This window comes from Galleria mellonella, unplaced genomic scaffold (assembly GCF_026898425.1).
Source record: "Galleria mellonella isolate WM207_F2 unplaced genomic scaffold, CSIRO_AGI_GalMel_v1 utg905, whole genome shotgun sequence".
NCBI classification, from domain to species: domain Eukaryota; kingdom Metazoa; phylum Arthropoda; class Insecta; order Lepidoptera; family Pyralidae; genus Galleria; species Galleria mellonella.
The window spans coordinates 3,089,069-3,110,745 of record NW_026442174.1 but is presented as its reverse complement, the minus strand read 5'-3'; the positions used below and the strand labels follow the sequence as shown (position 1 = coordinate 3,110,745).

The following is a 21,677-nucleotide window of genomic DNA, read 5'->3' as shown; positions in this document are numbered from 1 at the left end:
CATATTTGCTTTAATATTTATTTATTCTTTATTTCACAATAAAATTTGTACAAATGACGATGGCATTCTTTACCAGATAATCACTAGAAAAACAGAAAGCTTATAAGGACACGGACATAATATGATTTTTTATTTTACAATACGTTGTTAATTTTCTTATAACTTTAAATCTGCTGAAAGTTGTCTAATTTGGTACTCTATTTATGTAAAATTTATGGATTTATAAGATTTATGGGAATATAAAACTGTTGTAAATAACGTCCCTCACAGACACGGCAAAATCTTTAATTGATGTATTTTTGTATCAATGATTCCTTTTATTTTTGTATGTGAAATAACTAATTAAAATTAAGGTATGATAGGGATCACATATTCTTATAGGATAAAAGGCTTAAGATAAAAAAATCTCCCTCCCCTCTCCTTTTCAAAACAACATGTGCTGGGCTCAAACACCATCCACACGCAGTAAAAGCGTTGCTTGCGAGCAACAAAAGATTCGCGGGTTCATAACTTGAGACATTAAAGTTTAGAATTATCTTCCTGGTCCTCCTTTCTTCTACTTTTAATCCTGCGGTATTTAAAAGGGGCGTGAAGATATGCGTTTATAGGCTCTCAAGATGACGACCGCCATTGTGACCCTCACGTTTGAACCTCATTATTTGTAGGCGTTGCTATCTATAAAAAAAACGAGTTAATAAGCTGTGCTGACACGCATCAAACTGAAATTTGATATTTAATTTGTTAGGGGGAAAAATACATCTTCTGAGTATATGGAATTTGCATTTAGCTTGTATAAGAGAGAGAGAGAGAGAATAAAGAGAGAGATAAGAGATCTGTATAAAATAAGAAAAAATCCAACCAATCATCCAAATAATAAACAACGTAATGGAACTCTGATATTTAATATATGAGTACTATATTGTTACTATATTAATTTGTGTGTAATATTAACTCTAACTGTAATATTTCTAACTCCTAAATAAAAGTCTAACACACTAACAATAATCTAACATTCCTAATAGACGAGGTGATAGAAGAGCGCAGTAAGTACAAGGCGATTGCGGAAGAAGTGGACCAAACGTTCGCTGACCTCTCCGGGTATTAAGAGGCAGGAGACCACTGCCACGCTGGTCGAAGAGGCTGGCGGCTGCTGGTGGTATTGGCAGCGTTGATTTGAGGACTGTACGCCGCTTCCTGAGTATACTTTGCACCGTGCACCGTGAGAACGAGCGCTTTGTAACGTCTTGATTGATGAGACTATCAGGTTGTAACTCACAATCTTAGATTATTTAGATAGAGTGTCTCCATATAAAAGCTTCGAGAAAAACGGTTCAACTTTTTTATACAACTTTGCGTGATAAATAGTTATGAGTGTTTCCTTTATAACTTCTATATTTATTTTGTTTTATAATTATTACATCTTTTTAATGCGTAAAAACTCATTTTATTTATTTAATATTTAAATATATATACTTCAAGATATATTTTGTGCGTAAGTATATAGAACACTGGAAAAAAAACGAGACAGCTAATTTGACAAGTTGCTGACAAAAAGTTGACTCGTTTTTAAGACTCGATGTTCTATGTGTATAATCTAAGCTTACAGTCTATTTCAATAGAATTTAATGAAAAGGTAAATGTTTTATCGAAATTATCAGCGATACACAATAAATGAAATGATTAACAAATAGAAACATTGAATTAATTAATTGATTTTCCTATTGGACATTAACAGACTCTAGTCGAGTTAGTTATATGTTACTTTACATTTTAATTATGTTTTATTCAAAGAAACTATATGCACATACATTTTATTCCGTCAAAGTCCAAGATGACGTAAAGGATAAAAATATCAAATTGCTATTCAAAAATTTAATTAACAATTAAATTATTAGAGTCACAGACAGCTGCGTCGGTTCTTTGGGGAAATCCCATGGTTTTCGAGGACTAATATGTTTATTAAAAATAAAGATGTAAATGAAAAAGCAGTAAGTATAACATTTATTTTCATTATAACATAACGTAAAGCGTGCAAATAAAAACTGTTTGAGTTTGGATTAATTAAAGTTTGCCACGTAAATTTTCACATGCGCATAAAATATAATTTTGCAATAAAATTTTTGTAGTTTATTACAGAACAGTAATATTACATTTATAGCTTTTTTATTATACAATTTGCTCGCAAGAACTGAGATTAAAAATATGCCAAAATTTTTATTACAGAGTAAGATAGGTAATCTAGTTATCTCAAGTTTTAAGGACATTACAGATACATCTTTTACAATTATAAAGTTTAAAATTACATCCTTTTATTGATATGGCAACATTATTTGTCTGATAGTCTTGTCTAGGTATTGAACTGATTTTGAGAAAGTACGCTGCCATCTGGATGATCTTATGAAGTGCCTACTTTAATCGCTGTTCTAAAATCACATTCCAACCTTTTAGTTCCATGCTTTATATATTTTTTATTTGCATCAATATTGCAATATTTATAAGATTTTTTTGTCACAATGTAATCTAATTAGCTATATTATGAGTTACTGCATCTTCAAACAATTCCTACAAGGAACTAATTAACTCCTATATATTACGTGTAAAAAAATTAATGGGAACATGTATTGTTTTGGATTGTTGAGTGATATGAAAAGCAAGTTATGTCCAAACTTGTTGTCTGTACGTTCATAAAATTATCCTTGTTAGAGTTCAAAAAAATCATAGATCGTAAATGTAATTTTTGAAATTTGTACAAACTATTTAGCTATATATCATAATGTGACATTAATAACTAAATGATATAGTATGTCGGTTACAGATTATTAGGCTTGTTAAATTGAAATATATTTAAAATTTTATTTTTATTAAAACAAAAAATAAAAACTTTTGATCATGTGAGCGAAATTCGATGACAGTGTTCTATAAGTAGTTATAAGCATAAAAAAATTCAGACTTTTTCTTCTTGATCCTTCTTCTTAATTTTTTTTAAATATCTAATGTAAAGCATTATCTGTGATAGACGGACAGAAAGGTCTTTCCATAGGTGTGCCCATTTTCAATTACACTACAATATACAACAATAAGGTGTGAGAAATTTTTCAACCACGTAAAATATATGAAAATTATTTCGTACCAAGTTTTTCAATCTGTGACCGACCTAACGTTATTTCAAAGTGAATCCTGCATATTATTGGCTCAAAATATCTAATGTATGTAAATACAATTGAACAATTAGATATCGTTGGTAAATAGCTAATTACTGTAATTTAATTTTACACAGCTTACATTTGTCCGTCAGTTAGGTAAATATACCTACTGATAGCTATGCCAATATGCTGTGTCATTTAAATATAAAATTCATACATACACCGTACGCAAACAAGGAGACAAAAGTATTTCCGCTAGTTTACAAAAATGTGGTACATTGTATATACATATAATTTTATATAACAATGAGATCCATGCCTCCATACTACATACGTGTTAATCAAACAGCTTTGAGCTTTATATTTATATAAATATACCCAATAAAAGTAGTAATATGTTTTCTTACATATGATTTCAATATAATAAATAAAAGTTTTTTTTTAATACAACAATATTTATTATGGTCTAATAAAATAAAACTTGTATAATTAACAATAATAATAACAATACTCACTGCCGATTGTTTGTCGCATTATTCATAAAAACGTATAATAACTTCCATTAACTTTTTGCTTTAATTCAGAAATACTGAAAATGAAAATATTTTTTTTTCTGGAGTCTTAAGAATTGAGTTCCAAAGAGACGATTTTTTTTAATAACTTATGGGTAGGTAATACAGGATTTTATTCCGACCAACGTGAAGCCCAATGATACTATTACAAAAAATGCATAGTTTTTCCTTGTGAAAATATTTAAAATATAATTTAATGGAAAAGGTTTCTTAGAAGTATACTCAGATATGGGTTTAATTTAGATATCACAACTGTATGAAATTTCTTTGTTACTTTTTAATACATAATGATCAAAGCTGACTGAGTGTAGCTAAAATTTGATTCAGAATTTCTACGTAAAATTTATCTTAAAAAATGTTGTAATAATAACACTGGAGATGTTATTTTTTAAAAGAAGCGGTCAATCAGTAATTTGCGATCATATTGTAACACAATTTTCTATAGATATCTGGAATAAGTCACTGGCCTTTGGTAATCTTTTTAGGTACGAGTATATGACGTTTTTATGAATAAAGTGACACCTTATTTCACCATTTTAATATATTAAATTTAGATAAACTATTAATTGCATTACTTGTAAACAATCTTATGAAGTTATGTAACGATTTGTGTTTCTATAAGGCACTACAAGTATTATAATAGGTTTTATACTTGTTTAGCAATAGATTTTGTATGTGATTTTCATTGTACGTACTTAAGCTAATTCATTCTCCATGTCCCGAATTAGGTACCTATACCTTATTAACTAATGAGCGCTTACTACTTACATAGTTACTGTTTAGCTTAGATATCCCAATGAAGTACGGTCAGTGAAACTGATTTCTGAATCTATAAAACCTTGAGCTGTCAGGAATCAATTTCCATTCTCCAATTTTCAATGCTTTAATGACTGTCATTCTATAATAAAACACATTTTGTATTAACATTGTTTTATTTTGTAAAAAGAGTTTCCTTTCTTTTACAAAAAATAAATTAATTTAATTTAAATTAAAAAAATAAATTTAGTCGGCAACGCGCGCGTAATGCCTCTGGTATTGCAGGCGTTCATAGGCTACGGTAACCACTTACCATCAGGTGGGCCGTATGCTTGCTTGCCACCTCAGTGGTATAAAAAAAATTACATGGACAGACACTAAGTATATATATTATGAATATAATTTTGAAGTAGGTAGATACTAATATGATCCGCAAATTGTGGGCATATCTGTGAATAATATTCACAGATATGCCCACAATTTGCGGATCATATTAGTATCCAACATGACAGGGGACGACAGCCTACCATTATCATTTGGATAAATTCGGTTTTTTATTGGTGTTTTCCGTCACCAGAAAGTTAAACAAAAATTTTCTTAGACAATATAATAATATAGTAAATTCGAATCTGACTCTTTCCTTGAAGGTTTCAATGTCGTATCTGTTCGAGAATACTGCTGCTGGAAGTTGGTTACATACTCTGAGTGTGCATAGACGAAAATGTTTATAGAAACCTACGGTACAGAATAACCACTCATTCATATTGTCAGGATAAAATTAGGTATGTAGTTTGGCGGGTTGTATGGTAATGAAATTCGGCAGTTGGTATTAATCTGAATAACTCCTCTGAACACTCTTCTTGATATATGCGATAAAAGACACAAAAAGGACTAATTTTAGACATACATTTAAATTTAACAGATTTAGATGTATGTCTAAAATTAGAATTTAAAAGAAATGATGGAATAAAGAAACTTGTATGTATGTAGTAATATCTACATATGTTAGTGCGTGCAGTGCAGTGCAGAAAATAGTTTGTTTATTAAGAGGTTTATTAATTGCCAAATTTTGAATTTACTTAATTTGTGAAGGCGTGAATTTACTGGGTACAGAGGAATAATACCTGAGTTCTCAGGAATGGCAACGCATGGGGGGTATCATGGGCGAAACAGTATACTCTGTTATGTCCATGGTACTGCTCATGTCTATAGGCGACGGTTACCACTTTCCATCAGGTGGGCCGTCAGCTTGTTTGCCATTCTAAGTTGTATAGAAAAAAAGAACCTTGAAAACATTTCACTTTTTTTATGCAAAATACAAGTTGATTTTACATAAATATTATCGTCCTTGTAATATACATAGACACACAATTTTTAAAGGCGTAATTTATATAGGGTACCAAGTTTTTTTAGACTACTATGTTTTTTTTAATGATTAAAATAGAATAGGAAGTCCTGTGCTATCGGTATACGTTGACAGGGCACCAGTGAGCGGTGATAGCTGAGAATGAAAGCAGGTCAGTTAGCCAATCGTGAAGAATTCCACGAGAATTAACCACGATGGTTTCCAGTGGGAACCGCTATTTGTTTTATAGGGCGCTCTGGCCATTTCAAAAATGTACATTGTATTCTTAGACTGGCACACATTTAAAAATTCCGTTTTCATTCTAGTTTGGGGACCTAATAATTCTAGCGTGAGCACAGAACCCCTTTATACCAATGTTGTCAGAACCCTATATTGTGTATTAAATTCTATTTATATAGCTACCTATATATTAGAACTGTTATTGGTTCAAGGGTTTATGAGTTCGTTTATTAAGTTGAGCAATATATATTATTGGATATTGTCCAATGCAACTCAGGTTTATGACTTACTCGTCTGATATTCTATCAAATATGAGACGCGTAAGTATTATTTGCATTTTATTATGATTTGAGATTCATTAAGTGTTTATTTTTATTTCATTGAGCCATTATAAATAAAAAGAGGTGTTCTATTCGCATTATTTTGTTTATAATATATATTAATTGATATCTTCATTAATTCTGAATCAATTTTAATAATTATTCTCACAAAAGATATAGCTTATTCTCGTGTTTGTCACGATTGAATAGATTGAATAGATAGCAATTTATGAGCATCAGCAATTCTCAAATTATTTAATTTTCACAATCTACTACTAAACAACAATATAAGGAACATTTTAAAAAGTTGTAGTTTAAAGTTGTAGTGTAAATACTAGCTAACATTATAATATGTGAACCTCATGGGAAGTGGTCAGTGTTGCCTATAGATATAAATAGTATCATGAACATTACAGGCATTATCATTCCATGACAAAAATGTTTTTAATGGGATAAAAATGGAGGTAAACCATGAGGAAGGTTTACCTCATGGTAAGAATCACGTGGAAGTTGATCTAGTAGGCTATTTCGCTAGCAATAGAGCTGTTACTTCGCGTAGGAGATCCTATTACTAAAAATGCTTTTCCCCTCTATAATACGCCTCGGTACGTTGACAGCCATATCAAACTTCAAGCTGAAACATAGCCATGTGAACACAACTGAGTTTTGTGTAAAGTTTCCTTCTGAAAGTAATAATATATACCTATTATCATTTGTATTTAATTTGTTTTTATGTATTTATTTACAAGAAACAAGCGGTCTTGCCGATACAACTTTAATACATTTAGACGTTTAGTTCCCTATACAACAAGCATAAAGATGCATAATCACCCACCCGTTTTTTAATAATACCCTTACGATAAATTAAGTTTTATAATAATACTCTTTGGATATTTATTGTAGACATAATAGATTTCTCTATTTATGTTTATATTATATCACTGCTACCTTCCTCCCACATATGAAAGCGTTTCTATGCGCAACTTCGGACCACGCATCGCTCAGCATGAAAATATTTACTGTATTTCTACGTCAGAACTAATATTTTAGAAGCTTACATAATACTACGTCATTTATATTTACCAGAGGGAGACTTTGTACAAAAGTCGTTTGCTTGGGCACCTCTGTCTCATTCGTGTTTCTACCGTGAAGCAATTATGTTTGCATGGCTGTGTTTCGGTTTGAAGGGTGAGATATGGTAGTGAATTTACAAGGTACAAGGTACAGAGGAATAACACCTGAATCTTTAAGAATGGCAATATATTAGCGGTATCATGGGCGAAATAGTATACTCTGTTTATCCTTGGTACGGCTCATGTCTATTGGCACCGGTTACCACTTTCCATCAGGTGGGCCATCAGCTTGTTTGCCATTTTAAGTTACGTAAAAAAAATATTCGGGGACCGTCGTGGTAGATAAGTCTAGTTCAACTAAGTTCCTTTTTACTACCTTCTATAATTATATCTTATTTTTTTATTATTCCACACATAGTAAATACACATTTTGTGCTCCAACGGTGCCTGTGGTAGTAATGTTATCTGTGCCTGAGAAATACACCGAGTCAATTTATGTTTATAGTATTAGTTTTTTTTTCCGCTACTTTCATCATCCTAATCTGATGATTCTCAGCCATTATCTGTCCACTATACGCGTGATTTTCAGACGTAGGAAAACCAACGAAGTACACCACTTACAAATGGACTAACAAATTAAAACATACATCAAATTTTAAGTTCAACTTTCAAGAATACGTCTGTGAAAACTATATTCAATTTGGTGCAGTCATTTATGCGTGCTACCCGAATTTACAGTAAGACAAAATTTCATAAAATGATTGTTTTGACATCTTTTAGTCTCATTTATTATTTTTATTGAGATTATTTCTCATGTGTAGTTTTATATTATATTAAAGAGAGTAAGATTTAATTATATTAGTAAGAGACAGATAATTTTAACTACAATGACAGGATTCAAACGATAAAACATAGAGGCAAATAATACCTTTACTTATATGTTCACTTCGTAATGAAAACGAGTGGCTAAATGACTACCACGTTTCCGCCTAAATTTTCACATATAGATTGGTATTATTTATTTTAACCATAAATATATTTATTTTTATTAAAATTAAACCAATATCATTGCAAAATATTTTAATATCATGTAGAGTAGTTTCACTTATACCTGCGATATTTTTTTACAATGGAAATTTTCAAGAAGGCTTTTTTTTTATAATTTACATCAAATATGAACTGCAATTAGGATATTGTTCTATAAATAACAGCGCTTCAAACATGACAAAATTACTGTACGTAATATGTTACTAACACAAGAGTAAACTTTGTCGATTGTAAACGGAGTTATCAAAATAAATAAAGTATCTAATTTCAGAATTGGTGTAGATATTACATAACATACGCACAAAAAATATAAGCGAATTGTAAAACCCTGTTTTTAAAGTCGCTTTGTTTTAAAAGGAATATGTCTATCAAATATCATGTTTCCCTGCACAATGGCGGTCTTGATCAGTCGGTGTGAGTCAGTCAGGATATGTTTTTTTTTGTAATTTTATTTAATTGCCATTTAATATTATAATTACAGTCAATATTATGATTTCAATAATTTCATTATGAAATATACTTAGAAATATAATTATTTTAATGTATCAAAATAAACAATTACGGTACATATTATTGGGTAATTAGATTATATGTTAGTTTTAAACAAAAAAAAAATTATAAGTGACATATCTAAGGTATACAAACTAAAGTTATTTAAAAATTACAAGTTTATACATTTTTATACATATATACATATATGTATGTATGACATCTATTACGCTTGTCTCCCATTAGGCTAGGCAGAAACAATGGACATTGCATTACATTTTTATAATGTTGAGTTAATCTAAACAAAGTATCTATCTAGATTGAAAGAGTTTCAATATCTATGATGTTAATTATAGACGGTATCGGGTTGTATCTAACCGGGATTTTAGAAGAATCCCTGAAATTTGCAACGCTTGTGAATCAAGGTGATGCGCGAGAGCAAGACAGTGGCACGCGTTTGATATATCCGGCATTGACAGCGAGAGAGCATCGATCCATCCATCAGGAGATATCTCCTGTCGTTATCGTCCGAGGATCACTCGTAGCGGTCTTGTATAAACAGTGGGCAAGCAATGTGTGAGAGCGTGACGGGTGGCGGTCCCGATATCCGTCGCGATTACGATGGCCGATCGGAATCCTGGATTTTTGGCACCGAAAATAGTCGGGCGGGCGCGCGGTGGAACCGCTAGGGCGGCAGCGCAGTGCGTGTCGCTCCGCCGTGTGAACAGCCCGCTCGTGAGGTGAGTGCAGCACCCGCGCACCCCCGCGCACCCTCGCACCAGCAGTTTGGATACTCGACCGGACCTCGCCACCATTGGACCCCAAACTTTCCGACGTTAATTAGCCGGACGCTGTTTGTGACGGTGACAGTTTGTGATAGTGGCGTGATGTGTGGAGTATCCAAGCTTCTGGATGTTCACCTTCGGTTACATATTTGGTGATATCGTTCTGTGGTTTTACTTTGATTAATTTTGTTAAAACCCCTTTATTGAAAGTCAGCTACATATTTCACTTGATTCTCAGCGCAATTCTTAAAGTGAATCGTATTACTGAGGTCCGTCAAGGGCGGTAGAAAATGAAAATTGCAGTCTGTTCTCGGCCGCGTTTTTCACAGTTGTGACTCGAATTTCAACGCGAGCGCGGCCTCGCTGAAAATAGTGATCCCCGCGCGTAGCCGTCTGCGCCCACGCACGCCCGCCTGCGCCCGCGCCGGCTTGCGTGTAACCTATTTGCGGCATGCGCGCTCCAACATCAGTATTTATTTAGCAAGATGAGGAAACTGGTTTCAATTTTTATTTAGACACAGACATGTCCCATATATCAAGTAATTAGGACGCCGATAGTAATACCACACCGGATACTTATACCTTGTATTGTATTATTATAGATAGGTAGATTGGTAGATTTTTGACATGAATAACCTTCTGAATATTTTGTTAAATTATATCAATTAATTAAAAATAATTACTGTAATATGAAGAATCTAAAATTGTCGTATATTATTAGCTAATATACTATAGATATATTTTGAATTTACTGTAAAATATTTTTCAAATTCATATATACAATTTTTGTAATATTATTATTTAAAAAAATGCACACACTTATTTATCTGATAGAAAAAAATATCTATAAATATTGTAGGTATCTACAGAATATTAATTTAATTCAACTACTAAGAATATTTAAAGGTGATAATTATTAAAATTCACATTTTGTTAAATCATTAATTATATATATAGGTATCGACTAAAATTAATATATTGACGTCTAATTGAAAATAATAATTTCTAAATAGAAATATTACTTGGAAAATTATAGTGCTTTGACCAGTACGATAAAATTCTTCTGCGAATAAAGCTAATTGCAGTACATTGATCCCTCAAAAGTAGGTTGAACCTTCTAAATATTATCCGATTCTCGAACTCTCTAGAAATTAAATTTAATTATTGATAATATAAAAGATAAGCATCAATACAAGTGTTTAAGTTATGAAAAGTAACCGAATGCTTGGGTGACACGTTCGGTTCGAGTTTGGAATGTTGGCAACGGTTCAAAGGCGTAGTTTGCGCGGTAAAATGTCTATCTAAGAAATATATGGGTTAACCAGGTTTCTCAGTGTAGTATAAGCTAAATTCAATTTAAGATCTTAGTGTTTATGTTTATAATACGTAGATTGTTAAAATTATAAAAAATGCCACTTTGCTAATTTTTATTCAGTGATTGAAAAATAAATCTGATGGATTTCAATTTCTAATTTTTTTACTTTTTTTTCAATAATGTGGGATGCTAGTAACATCGGGATGTACTAACCTGATGGGAAGTGGCATCCATTTTTCATCAGGTAGCAGTGTTCATAATCTCGTCTCTAGACATGGATATCACAGTATATACTGCGATACTGATGATACTGCCTATGCGTTGCCATTTTTAAGGATTAATATGTTATGCTTTTATGTCCATTATGTAATTTAATAATCGAGAGTAGAGTAGGCATATGTGTATCCGTACAAAGTAATTTAATAGAAAATCTCTGTCTGGAAAAATAAAGTTATAGGTTAAATATCTTGAATTTCTCAGGTTTGTATATATTTACTTGAAACTTCAGTAACATACTAGCCTTTAAGCTATTTTTGGTAACAGACTTTCAAGCATACTCGAATACCGAACACATAGGTATAATACTTACTCCCTTAAAGAGTGCTTTTGAATAACAAATAGCATATTAAAAATAGCACTTATACGAAAGTAGCTAAATAACATTTCTTCGTACTGGTATAATAAATAGAAATTCCACAAAACCCGACTGTCAAATTTCAAGTTTTTGATAATTATAAAAGTTATAATTATATCATTGTTTTTGCTTGTCAAGTTGCATTAAGCATTTCGGCAGAAGAATTAAGACATTATATTTATGAAAATATGCAATATTTTTATAAATGGAATGTCTTAGTTTGATAAAATAGGATAATGACCCTTTATAGTATATGTTTACGTACTTAGATTACATATATTGGTTCTTTTTAGGGTTCCGTATTTATAAGTTGTTGACAAAATTGAAGCGTAGGCTATAATTGTAAAATGGAATTTTTATGTGTAGTATTTCAAGTCTACCACACCCAGTATAGTTTTATAATACGTTGACAGTTTAGGCAGGAACTCGTATTTTTTGTATATTAGATATTAAAAAGGAAATTGTAGGGTACAAGTGGGAATTCCTAATTTTAAAAAATTCCTTATAGCTCTTCAAAATTTTAGAATCTTTTCTATTTTAATTAGGCGATAGTTTAGGTTTTTTTTTATACTAAATAGAAAAATAATAGCAACAAAAAATATTAGGAGCGTTTCAAACTTGAACAAAGGATTTAAAGTTGCCATATGTAAAAAATTTTGGTGAGTTTAATGTATGCCCCTCTAGATGTCCACACGACACATCTTTTGTTACAGAGGCTGATGTAAGTGTTTAACAGATTTAAATGAAAGTTGATACAAAGGAAGGTTATATTACTTTAGCACGGATACTTGTGTATTGTTTATGTACTGATTCACACGGGCAGAGCCGCGAATTACAGCTACTAAATAAAATATTATGAAAACGAGTTGGATTGTTACTTCTTGGCACCAATGGCTCGATCAATTATCATACACGTAAAATATCAGATGCAAAAGGGTATAAGATATTTATTATTCTGATCAGTCATTAAAACTTTAAGATCCATCTTCTACTTAAACTTTTACTTAACGAGTACTGATTATTAAGATAAACTATACTTACAAAGCTATTATAAGTTAAGAACTTAGATAACAAGGCATCAATTTCTTCTGTAAGGAATATTAACTTAGTAGTAGTCAGTAGGAATATAATGTCGTGTTGCTTTAGTTACAAAGCATTCTCTCCCAGTCAACCCTAGGTAGTAGTCGATTGCTTGGATACCTCTGTCCCATTTGTGTTTCAACCGTAAATTAGTTGTGTTTGCACGGCTGTGTTTCGGTTTGAAGGGTGGGATATGGCGTGAATTTACTGGGTACAGAGGAATAACACCTGAGTCCTCAGGAATGGCAACGTATGGGGGGTACCATGGGCGAAACAGTATACTCTGTTATGTCCATGGTACTGCTCATGTCTATAGGCGACGGTTACCACTTTCCATCAGGTGGGCCGTCAGCTTGTTTGCCATTCTAAGTTGTAATAAAAAAAAGTAATAGAGAGGTAAACGAGTACGGTAGATGAATAAAAAAGGTATATACTATTATATACACATATATATATAAAATTTATATTTGTATAGACATACTATGTTCAGTTGATATTATAAAGACACCTATATATATGTATAGTAATTATACACAATATATAAAGTATATGAAGGTAAGAAAAATAGAGATAGGCATCGATCGAACGTATTTTGATGAAATTTGGTACTCAAGATATATTTACGATACGTTTTATAGCGGGGATATACCAACGGGGACTGATTCGAGCAAAAATTGCGCAGAAAATATATGTATATTTACACACAGTTATATATTTTAGAGATTGTAATAAAACTTAGAAGTAAGTAGCAACGTTGTCGGATTGGGTATTTGTTTTTTTTTTTCGTAATTTTAAGTAAAAATTTCAATAAGTGAAATTCTTAAAGAAATTTGGCTGTCACGCCTGTAGATGGATGGCATAGACAGACAATCTGTGTACATACGAACTTGATTTTTAAAATCGAAGTATTGTTATTTCTATACCTATCTAATTATATTATTTTTATTTATTAGAATTGAAATTAATTAAGTCTAAAGAATTAGACTTATTTACTAACGATCCGAATAGGTTTAGCACGGTTCTTTTTTAAATAAAATATAGCCCATCTTACTCGTTGGTAACAAAGCTGTCTATGGGTGAAAGAATTTTTAAAATCGAATAATTCTTTGAGTTTAGTTATCACAGTGGCGTATAGTCTCGGCATAAAATGGGCCACCCCTTCCTTTCTCATGGGTGTCGTAAGAGGCGGATAAGAAAACTTAATGGTCGAGGGATCGGCAGCAGTGCCCTCTTAAATTATCACCAAAGCCTAAATGCCATTGCCAACCCCCCTGCCAAGCGTGGCAACTACTGACAAAACCCCTTTTAGGCCTATGTTCAGCAGTGGATAATTAACAACTAATATTGGAATATGGTTTGGTATTCATTACAAACAAAAATCTCATTTTTCTCTTCTTTTCTTCTATTATGTCGCTATTGCTGCAATTCGATTTGCAAAACTCAATTTCAATATCGATTTATTGGGATTTATTTCAAGAGTAACCCACCTGCGCTGATGATGGATAGTCCTTGGTATTAGTATTTGTCAAATTAGAACATACATATCCTATTAATATAATAAACCTGAAAGTTTGATCGGAGTTTGTTACGCTTTCACGCAAAAACTATTGGACGCATTTGAATGAAATTTGATACGCGGAAATTTGGTGGCGGAGCTGCTACATAAGATACTGTATATACTTTATGTAGTCAGCAATTTTCGCGGGTAAAGGCGCAGGATAAAACTAACACATAATATATTATATATAGTTAGTAATAAAATTGCATTTTATAATGTACATCAATTTGTGGTTAACCATTGTGAACATTGTAGGAAATTCCGCGTGATTAACTTTTTTCAATCCTTTATTTTTCCAGAATGACATGACATGAATAAAAAAAATTAAGTATTTTTTCTAACGTCTTTGATACAGTTAAAGTAATCTCTTCAACTTATTTCAGTACAACATAGAACAGCTGTTCGCAGTTTTTTAAACTGTGCATGTGTGAAACCCTGTTTATTTCTGCTTACAATATCTGTCTTGACAGCACTCCAAGAATAGTCCACCGACGTCATACACGTTCGTTATTTTTGCAATAGTTTGAAGCACCAGCTAGTTTTAAACGTTCCTATATCGCCACTATATCCGTTTATTTTAACGTGTAAACGTTTACCTAACCGTGGAAGAAAAGTTTTTAAATTATTTCTTTTAGGTAATGTTAAATAATGTTTACTTTTAAAATTTATAGGTATCAAGGAAATACTTGTTGGTGTTCATACATACATACTTCCATTTCAATACGTTTGGTCAATGCCATATTGTATGCAATGCAGGAACGAGTAAACATTGAAAGTATGTAATCAACGGGACCGCGTGGAGAAGACCTGATCTGATTATAGGGTACATTTCGTGTGGTCAACGGTGTGGGTAACAGCGTCCCTCTTAATACATTATTAAAGGCTGACTACGGTTGACAACTCGCCTGTCAAGCATGGTAACTATTGGCGAATCTCCCCTTATAGAGGAGGCCTATGTCCAGCAGTGGGCAATTAACGGCTAATATAATAATAGTATTTCTATTTAAAATTTTTGTTAAGAAAATAAATATTAGAATAAACGAAGTATGAATTGTGAATTAATTATTTATAGGTAAAACAACGATCTACTCATAGTAATTGTAGTTTAATGCCTATGTTCAGATAAATACCCTTCAAACGCCATCGGCGAACAATAACATTGTATACTTTCCTTATAAATGCGTATACAAAATGAATATATTGTGTTACTTTTGTGTGGGTACATCGCTGACAGGCCCTTCGTTACAGACGTGTAATTTGGAGATGTAAACAAATATCATATAGGTATATTGAACGTAAACAAAATTATATTAAATACAAAAGAAAAGAGAGTACGTACGTATAATGCTGTAGAATAAATATTGTTTGTTCGTGACATAATATTAAATGTTCCAAATTTCAGTAATTGAACCAGAAGCTTTTTTTAAATAATGTGATCTTCAATTTGTTTTTTTTTTATATGATCAACCTGATTGAAATTCAGGAATAAAAATATTGTTAAATAATATAATATATATATGTTAAATAATTATTATATATATATATATCTAATAATCTAAATAATAATAAATGATATAAATCTTCAAGTAATGAATTTACTAAGAAACAGTACATACATAAATATTTATAATATTTCATAAATCAATCTTATTTTTCATCGTCGTTAGTTTTATAGGTACTGTAAAATGAAAATACCTACTTAAAATAATATTTAATTAAACAAATCAATTGATCAAACGTAACTATCAAAGTCCGTTAAAATTCGAAGATAGAAGAAATATTTTTGTTTCTGTATGTTACGCGACGTGCCTAATAACATTTACAAACAAAAATACATATGAATTGAGAATCTCTTTTATGTAACAACAATAAAAACAAATGATTGTTAGAAAATAATTTACAATTTTGTACCAAAAAAAAAATACACACAACAAAAATCGTGCATAATTAGTGAAATTACTTATATATGTACTCATACACACACAAAAAAAAGTTGAATTGGGAACTTCTTCCTTTTTAGAGTAATTTAAGAAAGTAGAAATTTAACATGGTTACAAACATTATAATTGTAAAAATTTTTTTCATTGTTATCTCTTGCTTAATTTCATCACCAAGCACCCTGAAATTAGGTATATGGTACGCGTATTATATGGGATGGTAATAGACAGCAATGTTTTTTTTTTTTTTGGTTAAGGAAGAAATCCTGTTTATGCATATAAACTGTAAGTAATAGACAAAGTGTAAACAGGGACAATAGATGTAAGCATATGCCATACTTGTTTAGTCCCTTACGGACGCAACTTAATAAATTATCCTAAATTATTAAATAACAAGGCCCATAACTTATTGACATAATAAACAAAACGCACTCCCCGAAACTGGTGTGTTTGGTACAGCACATTTAAGACCAAATATAATTTAGCACCGATAATTATTATGCTGGGCCGCATCTGCCACGATTGGCTGCTTGCCAACGCATATTGCTATATGATATTTTGTACCTAATAAATGATCTAAATTAGAAATGTAAATGAATCTGTATGGTAACTAACGTGAATTTGTTTCTGTAACCCTTGTAACTCTTAATTAATTCTATCTAACACTTAGCGCTTTGTTCATTTGAGTTCAGATGTCTTTTGGAGAAAGAATATCGACATACTTTGCATGTATTTAAAAAAAAATCATATTTTCAATTTCCATATTTAATACTAAGAAAAATATATAATATTTTTTAAAACTGTTATATATAGGAGAAGTAAAAGTTACATTTCTTTGGTATACAACGTGCTTTCGGCGAACAGTCCCAGTTTCTGAGAGACGTCCATAGTGATACCATAACTTCGACGCATAGTTTAAAAAAAGAATTATTAATATGTTGAAAGAATGTGTTGTTCTTCATCACATTCTTTCAACACATTCAGTGATGTTTTTTCCACGATCAATTTAAATTAATTGAAAAAACTCAAGAGGCATAAAACTTAAAACACTTTTTTAACTCTTATATATGTATATAAGACAATTATGTATTAAATATGAAATAGATTTTAAATAAAACTAAGTACAATAGCAAAAGTTTATTTAAACACTGAGAGAAGCAATAAAAATATCTTTTTTTTTATCTCAACATGTTACCTAATTAAATACTAATTACCGTAACAGGAACGTAGATGTATTTATAAAAGTGTTGAGAGATTTGTTTTGAATTGTATGGGAGCGTAATACACGAATATTTGTATGGGTGCCAATACTTACAGCAATAAATAGTAAAACACTAGGGCGACGTTGATATTTCGGCGACAAAGATTTCTGTAGAAAAATAGACCTTTTTCTCCTTCAGGAAGCCTAGAAACTTCAATCAGATCACGGTACATTATTGAAATATTACTAAATAATACAAAACATGAATTTATTGTCTTTGGAGCATAAATATAGTTTTATACATGCAATCACAACTTTATGTTTTATGTACTCTATAAACAGTGTTGATGATGAAAGAGATTAGTTTTCAACGCAGACAAACAATCTATATATGTATAAAGGAAATAAAGACAGAAATAACATTATGGTAGATAGAATTACGAGACAAGTATGTGCCGCGCCATTTCCAATAATGGGATAGGGCTGAAGCTTACACTTAAATCTTTAAAAATCATGTTCTATTCACAGATGAAAAGAATCGATCAAGTTATTAGGGAAGCAAAACCCTGTTTGAGTTTTGTCGTTAACTCGAATCCACATCTGTACAAAAAAAATTGTACAAATATTTTTATTACCCCAATACCTATTGTGATCTATAACATCAACATCAGACCATATAGATTTAAAGTAATTTGCATTGTATATACAAGTATAACCCATAATTGTTTATTTTCTTCACATTTACAGGCCAGTAACTGGCGTATTTTTTCGACCGGACCGTAAAGTCACAAAGCCGCCACCATGGACGCCATCAAGAAGAAAATGCAGGCGATGAAGCTGGAGAAGGATAACGCCATGGACAAGGCAGACACCTGCGAACAGCAGGCCAGGGATGCCAACCTCCGTGCTGAGAAGGTAAGCTTGTAAATATAATTGTACATAATGCAACGCCATTATCTTGATTGTCATGTTTTGTTTCTATTTATTTTTTAAGTATAATTATTATTAAAAAAATTGTAAGCCAGTTATGTGTATTAATAAAGCACATACTTTCTTCTAGGTCAATGAGGAAGTCCGTGAACTCCAGAAAAAACTCGCACAAGTGGAAGAGGATCTCACTCTTAACAAAAACAAACTGGACCAGGCCAACAAAGACTTGGAGGAGAGGGAAAAGCAGCTCGCCGCCACCGAGGCTGAAGTCGCCTCCCTCAACAGGAAAGTCCAACAGATTGAGGAGGATTTGGAGAAATCTGAGGAAAGGTCTGGCACAGCCCAGCAAAAACTTCTTGAAGCCCAGCAGTCGGCTGATGAGAACAACCGGTAAGCCTAATTTAAAAATTATATTCCAGATCTTAAGTTATTTTCTATTAAACTAACAAAAATTTCGTTAGGGTCCCTCTTTTGTGCAGAATGATGATAAGAAATGATTCTATTTATATTTATTATATGTATATATATGTTCGTCCATTTGTTTCATCTTTCTCAATTAACATAATATATATTAACAATTTCTCAATTGGTGTTTACACCATATAAATATAAGATGGAGTTCTTGCAAAATAAATAATTTAATTTGCTTAAAGAATTAAATTTTATGTTTTGTATTTTCTAGTATGTGCAAAGTATTGGAGAACAGAGCCCAGCAGGACGAGGAGCGCATGGACCAGCTCACAAACCAGCTGAAGGAGGCCCGTCTCCTGGCTGAGGACGCTGACGGCAAATCTGATGAGGTTATTAAAATAGTACTACTATAAGGAACCATTAATTGGCGACTGCTTGATAAGACTCACTATTAAATAGTAGAGTCCAGTAGAATTCTAGAGTTTTTTAGTTTCTTTGTTGGCGATGTTAGCCATTTCCCGTCAGGTGGACCATTAACTCGTTTGCTTACTTAACGATAAAAAAATCCATTTTTAAACTTAAATTTATTTACACCTTTAGATGTTAACAATGTTATGGCTTCAAGTAAACTGTTGTTATGTACAGGTTTCACGTAAGCTGGCCTTCGTTGAAGACGAGCTCGAAGTCGCTGAGGATCGTGTCAAGTCTGGTGACGCTAAGATCTCAGAACTTGAGGAGGAATTAAAGGTGAAGATTTGTTAGGATTTTGAATATGCTTAGCATGTGAATGCGGACTACAGTCCAATAACTATTGTAAAAATAGTACAAGAAGACAAATTTTATATATTTCTATATTTAACAGGTAGTAGGTAACTCCTTAAAATCTCTGGAAGTCTCAGAAGAGAAGGCCAATCAACGTGTTGAAGAATTCAAGAAACAGCTGAAGACTCTGACTAGCAAATTGAAGGAAGCTGAAGCTCGTGCTGAGTACGCTGAGAAGACAGTCAAGAAACTGCAGAAGGAAGTCGACAGGCTCGAAGGTATGACTTGAATAACTAATCATTTGACATAACAATTTATTAAAAACAAATTCTAAAATATTAAATCTAGAAGAACGAAAGGGAAAATAATTCTTCAAATCGGTTTTCAATTTCTGAAAAAAAAACTTATTGATATTACAAAAATGTTTTTAATGATTAATAACCAGCTAACCGTCAAAGAGAATGTTATGACTTCTCATTAATATGGCAAAGCTTTTTAATAAACTATCTAATTAAACACTCCTCGTTCATTTAGCGTGGAAAGATATCGAAGGTCTTTCGTAAGTTATTATCAAATGACAAAATTTTGCAGACGCATTGTTCAACGAGAAGGAGAAATACAAGGCGATATGCGATGACTTGGACGGCACATTCGCCGAGCTCACAGGATACTAACTAACCCAATATAATGCACTTAGTTTAAGACATTACCGTCCAATTCACATGATCCATACAGTCCAATTAAATCAAAACCTAGCGACCCGATACGTTTCTCGAAAAGTCCTCAATGGAAAATGCGTACATCCATGCATTAGATAATTGCTATGCACAGGCACAGGGGCATTAGCGATTTCGTTATCGGTTACATCGAGACCTTTATAAATTTCTATATCTTGCTAACTTACCCTAACCATTTCAAGGATATTTAGGGGATTGTCGCTACCCGAACTAGAGTTGTAGACACTCTAACTCCTAGAGCATTTGCTGACAATCCTTTAGAAATCCCTATAGTTATAAGCCCTGCTTTACGTGTTGTAATTAACCTGTCTTATGCTTTGCTGCTACCGTCGAGGACCAATGCTTCAAAGGTATTCTATGTTTTTAATATTTAAATTACATTTTCAATTAAAGCAATCCTGCTTATGCAATAAAGTGAATAATTAATTTTGTAAATCATTATTAACGCAACAGTTTAGAGAATAAGTAGTTTTTATCCGCGACATCGACCATGTGATCCGAAAGTGTTTATTGACCGGGATAAAAATAGCCTATTTCCTTCTTCATTCCATTTAGTACGTGTATACTAAATTTCATAGTGATTGGTTAAGCTTTTAAGACGCTATAAGGTAACGAACAAACAAACAAACTCACTTTCGTATTTATAATCTTAGTAAGGATAGTAAAAATAATACGAGAACGATGCGATGAAGCTAATATTAATATTGATGTATTCAGATGAGCTGGGAATTAACAAGGACCGATACAAGAGCTTGGCCGACGAGATGGACTCCACATTCGCTGAGCTGGCTGGATACTAAACATCCGCACTCCGTAGCAAACATACAACATTCACAAACATTCTCTACAACACATACAAGAGTCATACAACGGCGCGGCGTCGTGGCTGCCCGCTACAGTTACACTACACATACAACACGAACGTTCATATACGTGATGTAATGATATTTATTAATATTTTATGTAAATTTATTTACGATTTTCAATAAAATAATTTATAACATCCATCGTTTTATTATTTCAAATTGTTATTTCCAATTTATTACGAATACAGATTTCGGTGAATTTATTACATAAATAACTTCACCGAAATCTCTATCTGTATTCTTTATTAGTATATATTGTAACAGATTTAAGTAACTAATTCCATGGAAAGCAGTTAGTTAAAAAGAAAATGCTTCTAGCTTATACATCCAATAAATATTTATTAAGTATTTATTTTTTACAATATTAGACAATTTTTATTTGGAAAAGCTATCTATATAATGGGGTTTACCCTAGCTTTCATTTCATTTCGGTAATTATCAATTTAAATATTGCTATCGACAATAAAACTGTAAAT

At 31.9% G+C, this 21,677-nt stretch overlaps 2 protein-coding genes across 7 annotated transcripts in view; both read left to right on the top strand.

The window, feature by feature from the left end:
* Nucleotides 1-4,639, top strand: part of LOC113510752 (tropomyosin-2) — a 42,976-nt gene extending 38,337 nt beyond the window's left edge. For all 5 annotated transcript variants that reach the window (XM_052902538.1, XM_052902536.1, XM_052902534.1 and 2 more), the window contains one exon: nt 1,023-4,639. In XM_052902538.1, the coding sequence (XP_052758498.1) occupies nt 1,023-1,105 (83 nt within the window). In that variant the 3' untranslated portion in view covers nt 1,106-4,639. The remainder of the gene's footprint in view (nt 1-1,022) is intronic.
* Nucleotides 4,640-9,602: 4,963 nt separating this feature from the next.
* LOC113510605 (tropomyosin-1) lies at nt 9,603-21,340 on the top strand. 2 transcript variants are annotated; one of them, XM_031907169.2, is made up of 8 exons: nt 9,603-9,725; nt 18,243-18,410; nt 18,556-18,815; nt 19,108-19,225; nt 19,482-19,583; nt 19,699-19,876; nt 20,190-20,685; nt 21,053-21,340. In XM_031907169.2, the coding sequence occupies exons 2-7, from the start codon at nt 18,297-18,299 to the stop codon at nt 20,270-20,272; spliced, it is 855 nt and encodes a 284-aa protein (XP_031763029.1). In that variant the 5' UTR covers nt 9,603-9,725; nt 18,243-18,296; the 3' UTR covers nt 20,273-20,685; nt 21,053-21,340. The 2 variants fall into 2 exon arrangements, with proteins under 2 accessions (XP_031763029.1, XP_026749863.1); XM_026894062.3 differs by lacking the exon at nt 20,190-20,685.
* Nucleotides 21,341-21,677: the final 337 nt, after the last annotated feature.

Bases quoted from the DNA above. Each gene is read 5' to 3' on its own strand.
- LOC113510605 (XM_026894062.3), top strand. From the start codon at position 18,297: ATGGACGCCATCAAGAAGAAAATGCAGGCGATGAAGCTGGAGAAGGAT. The intron at 19,226-19,481 runs GTTATTAAAATA...TGTTATGTACAG, and splicing joins CTGACGGCAAATCTGATGAG to GTTTCACGTAAGCTGGCCTT. The intron at 19,584-19,698 runs GTGAAGATTTGT...TATATTTAACAG, and splicing joins AACTTGAGGAGGAATTAAAG to GTAGTAGGTAACTCCTTAAA.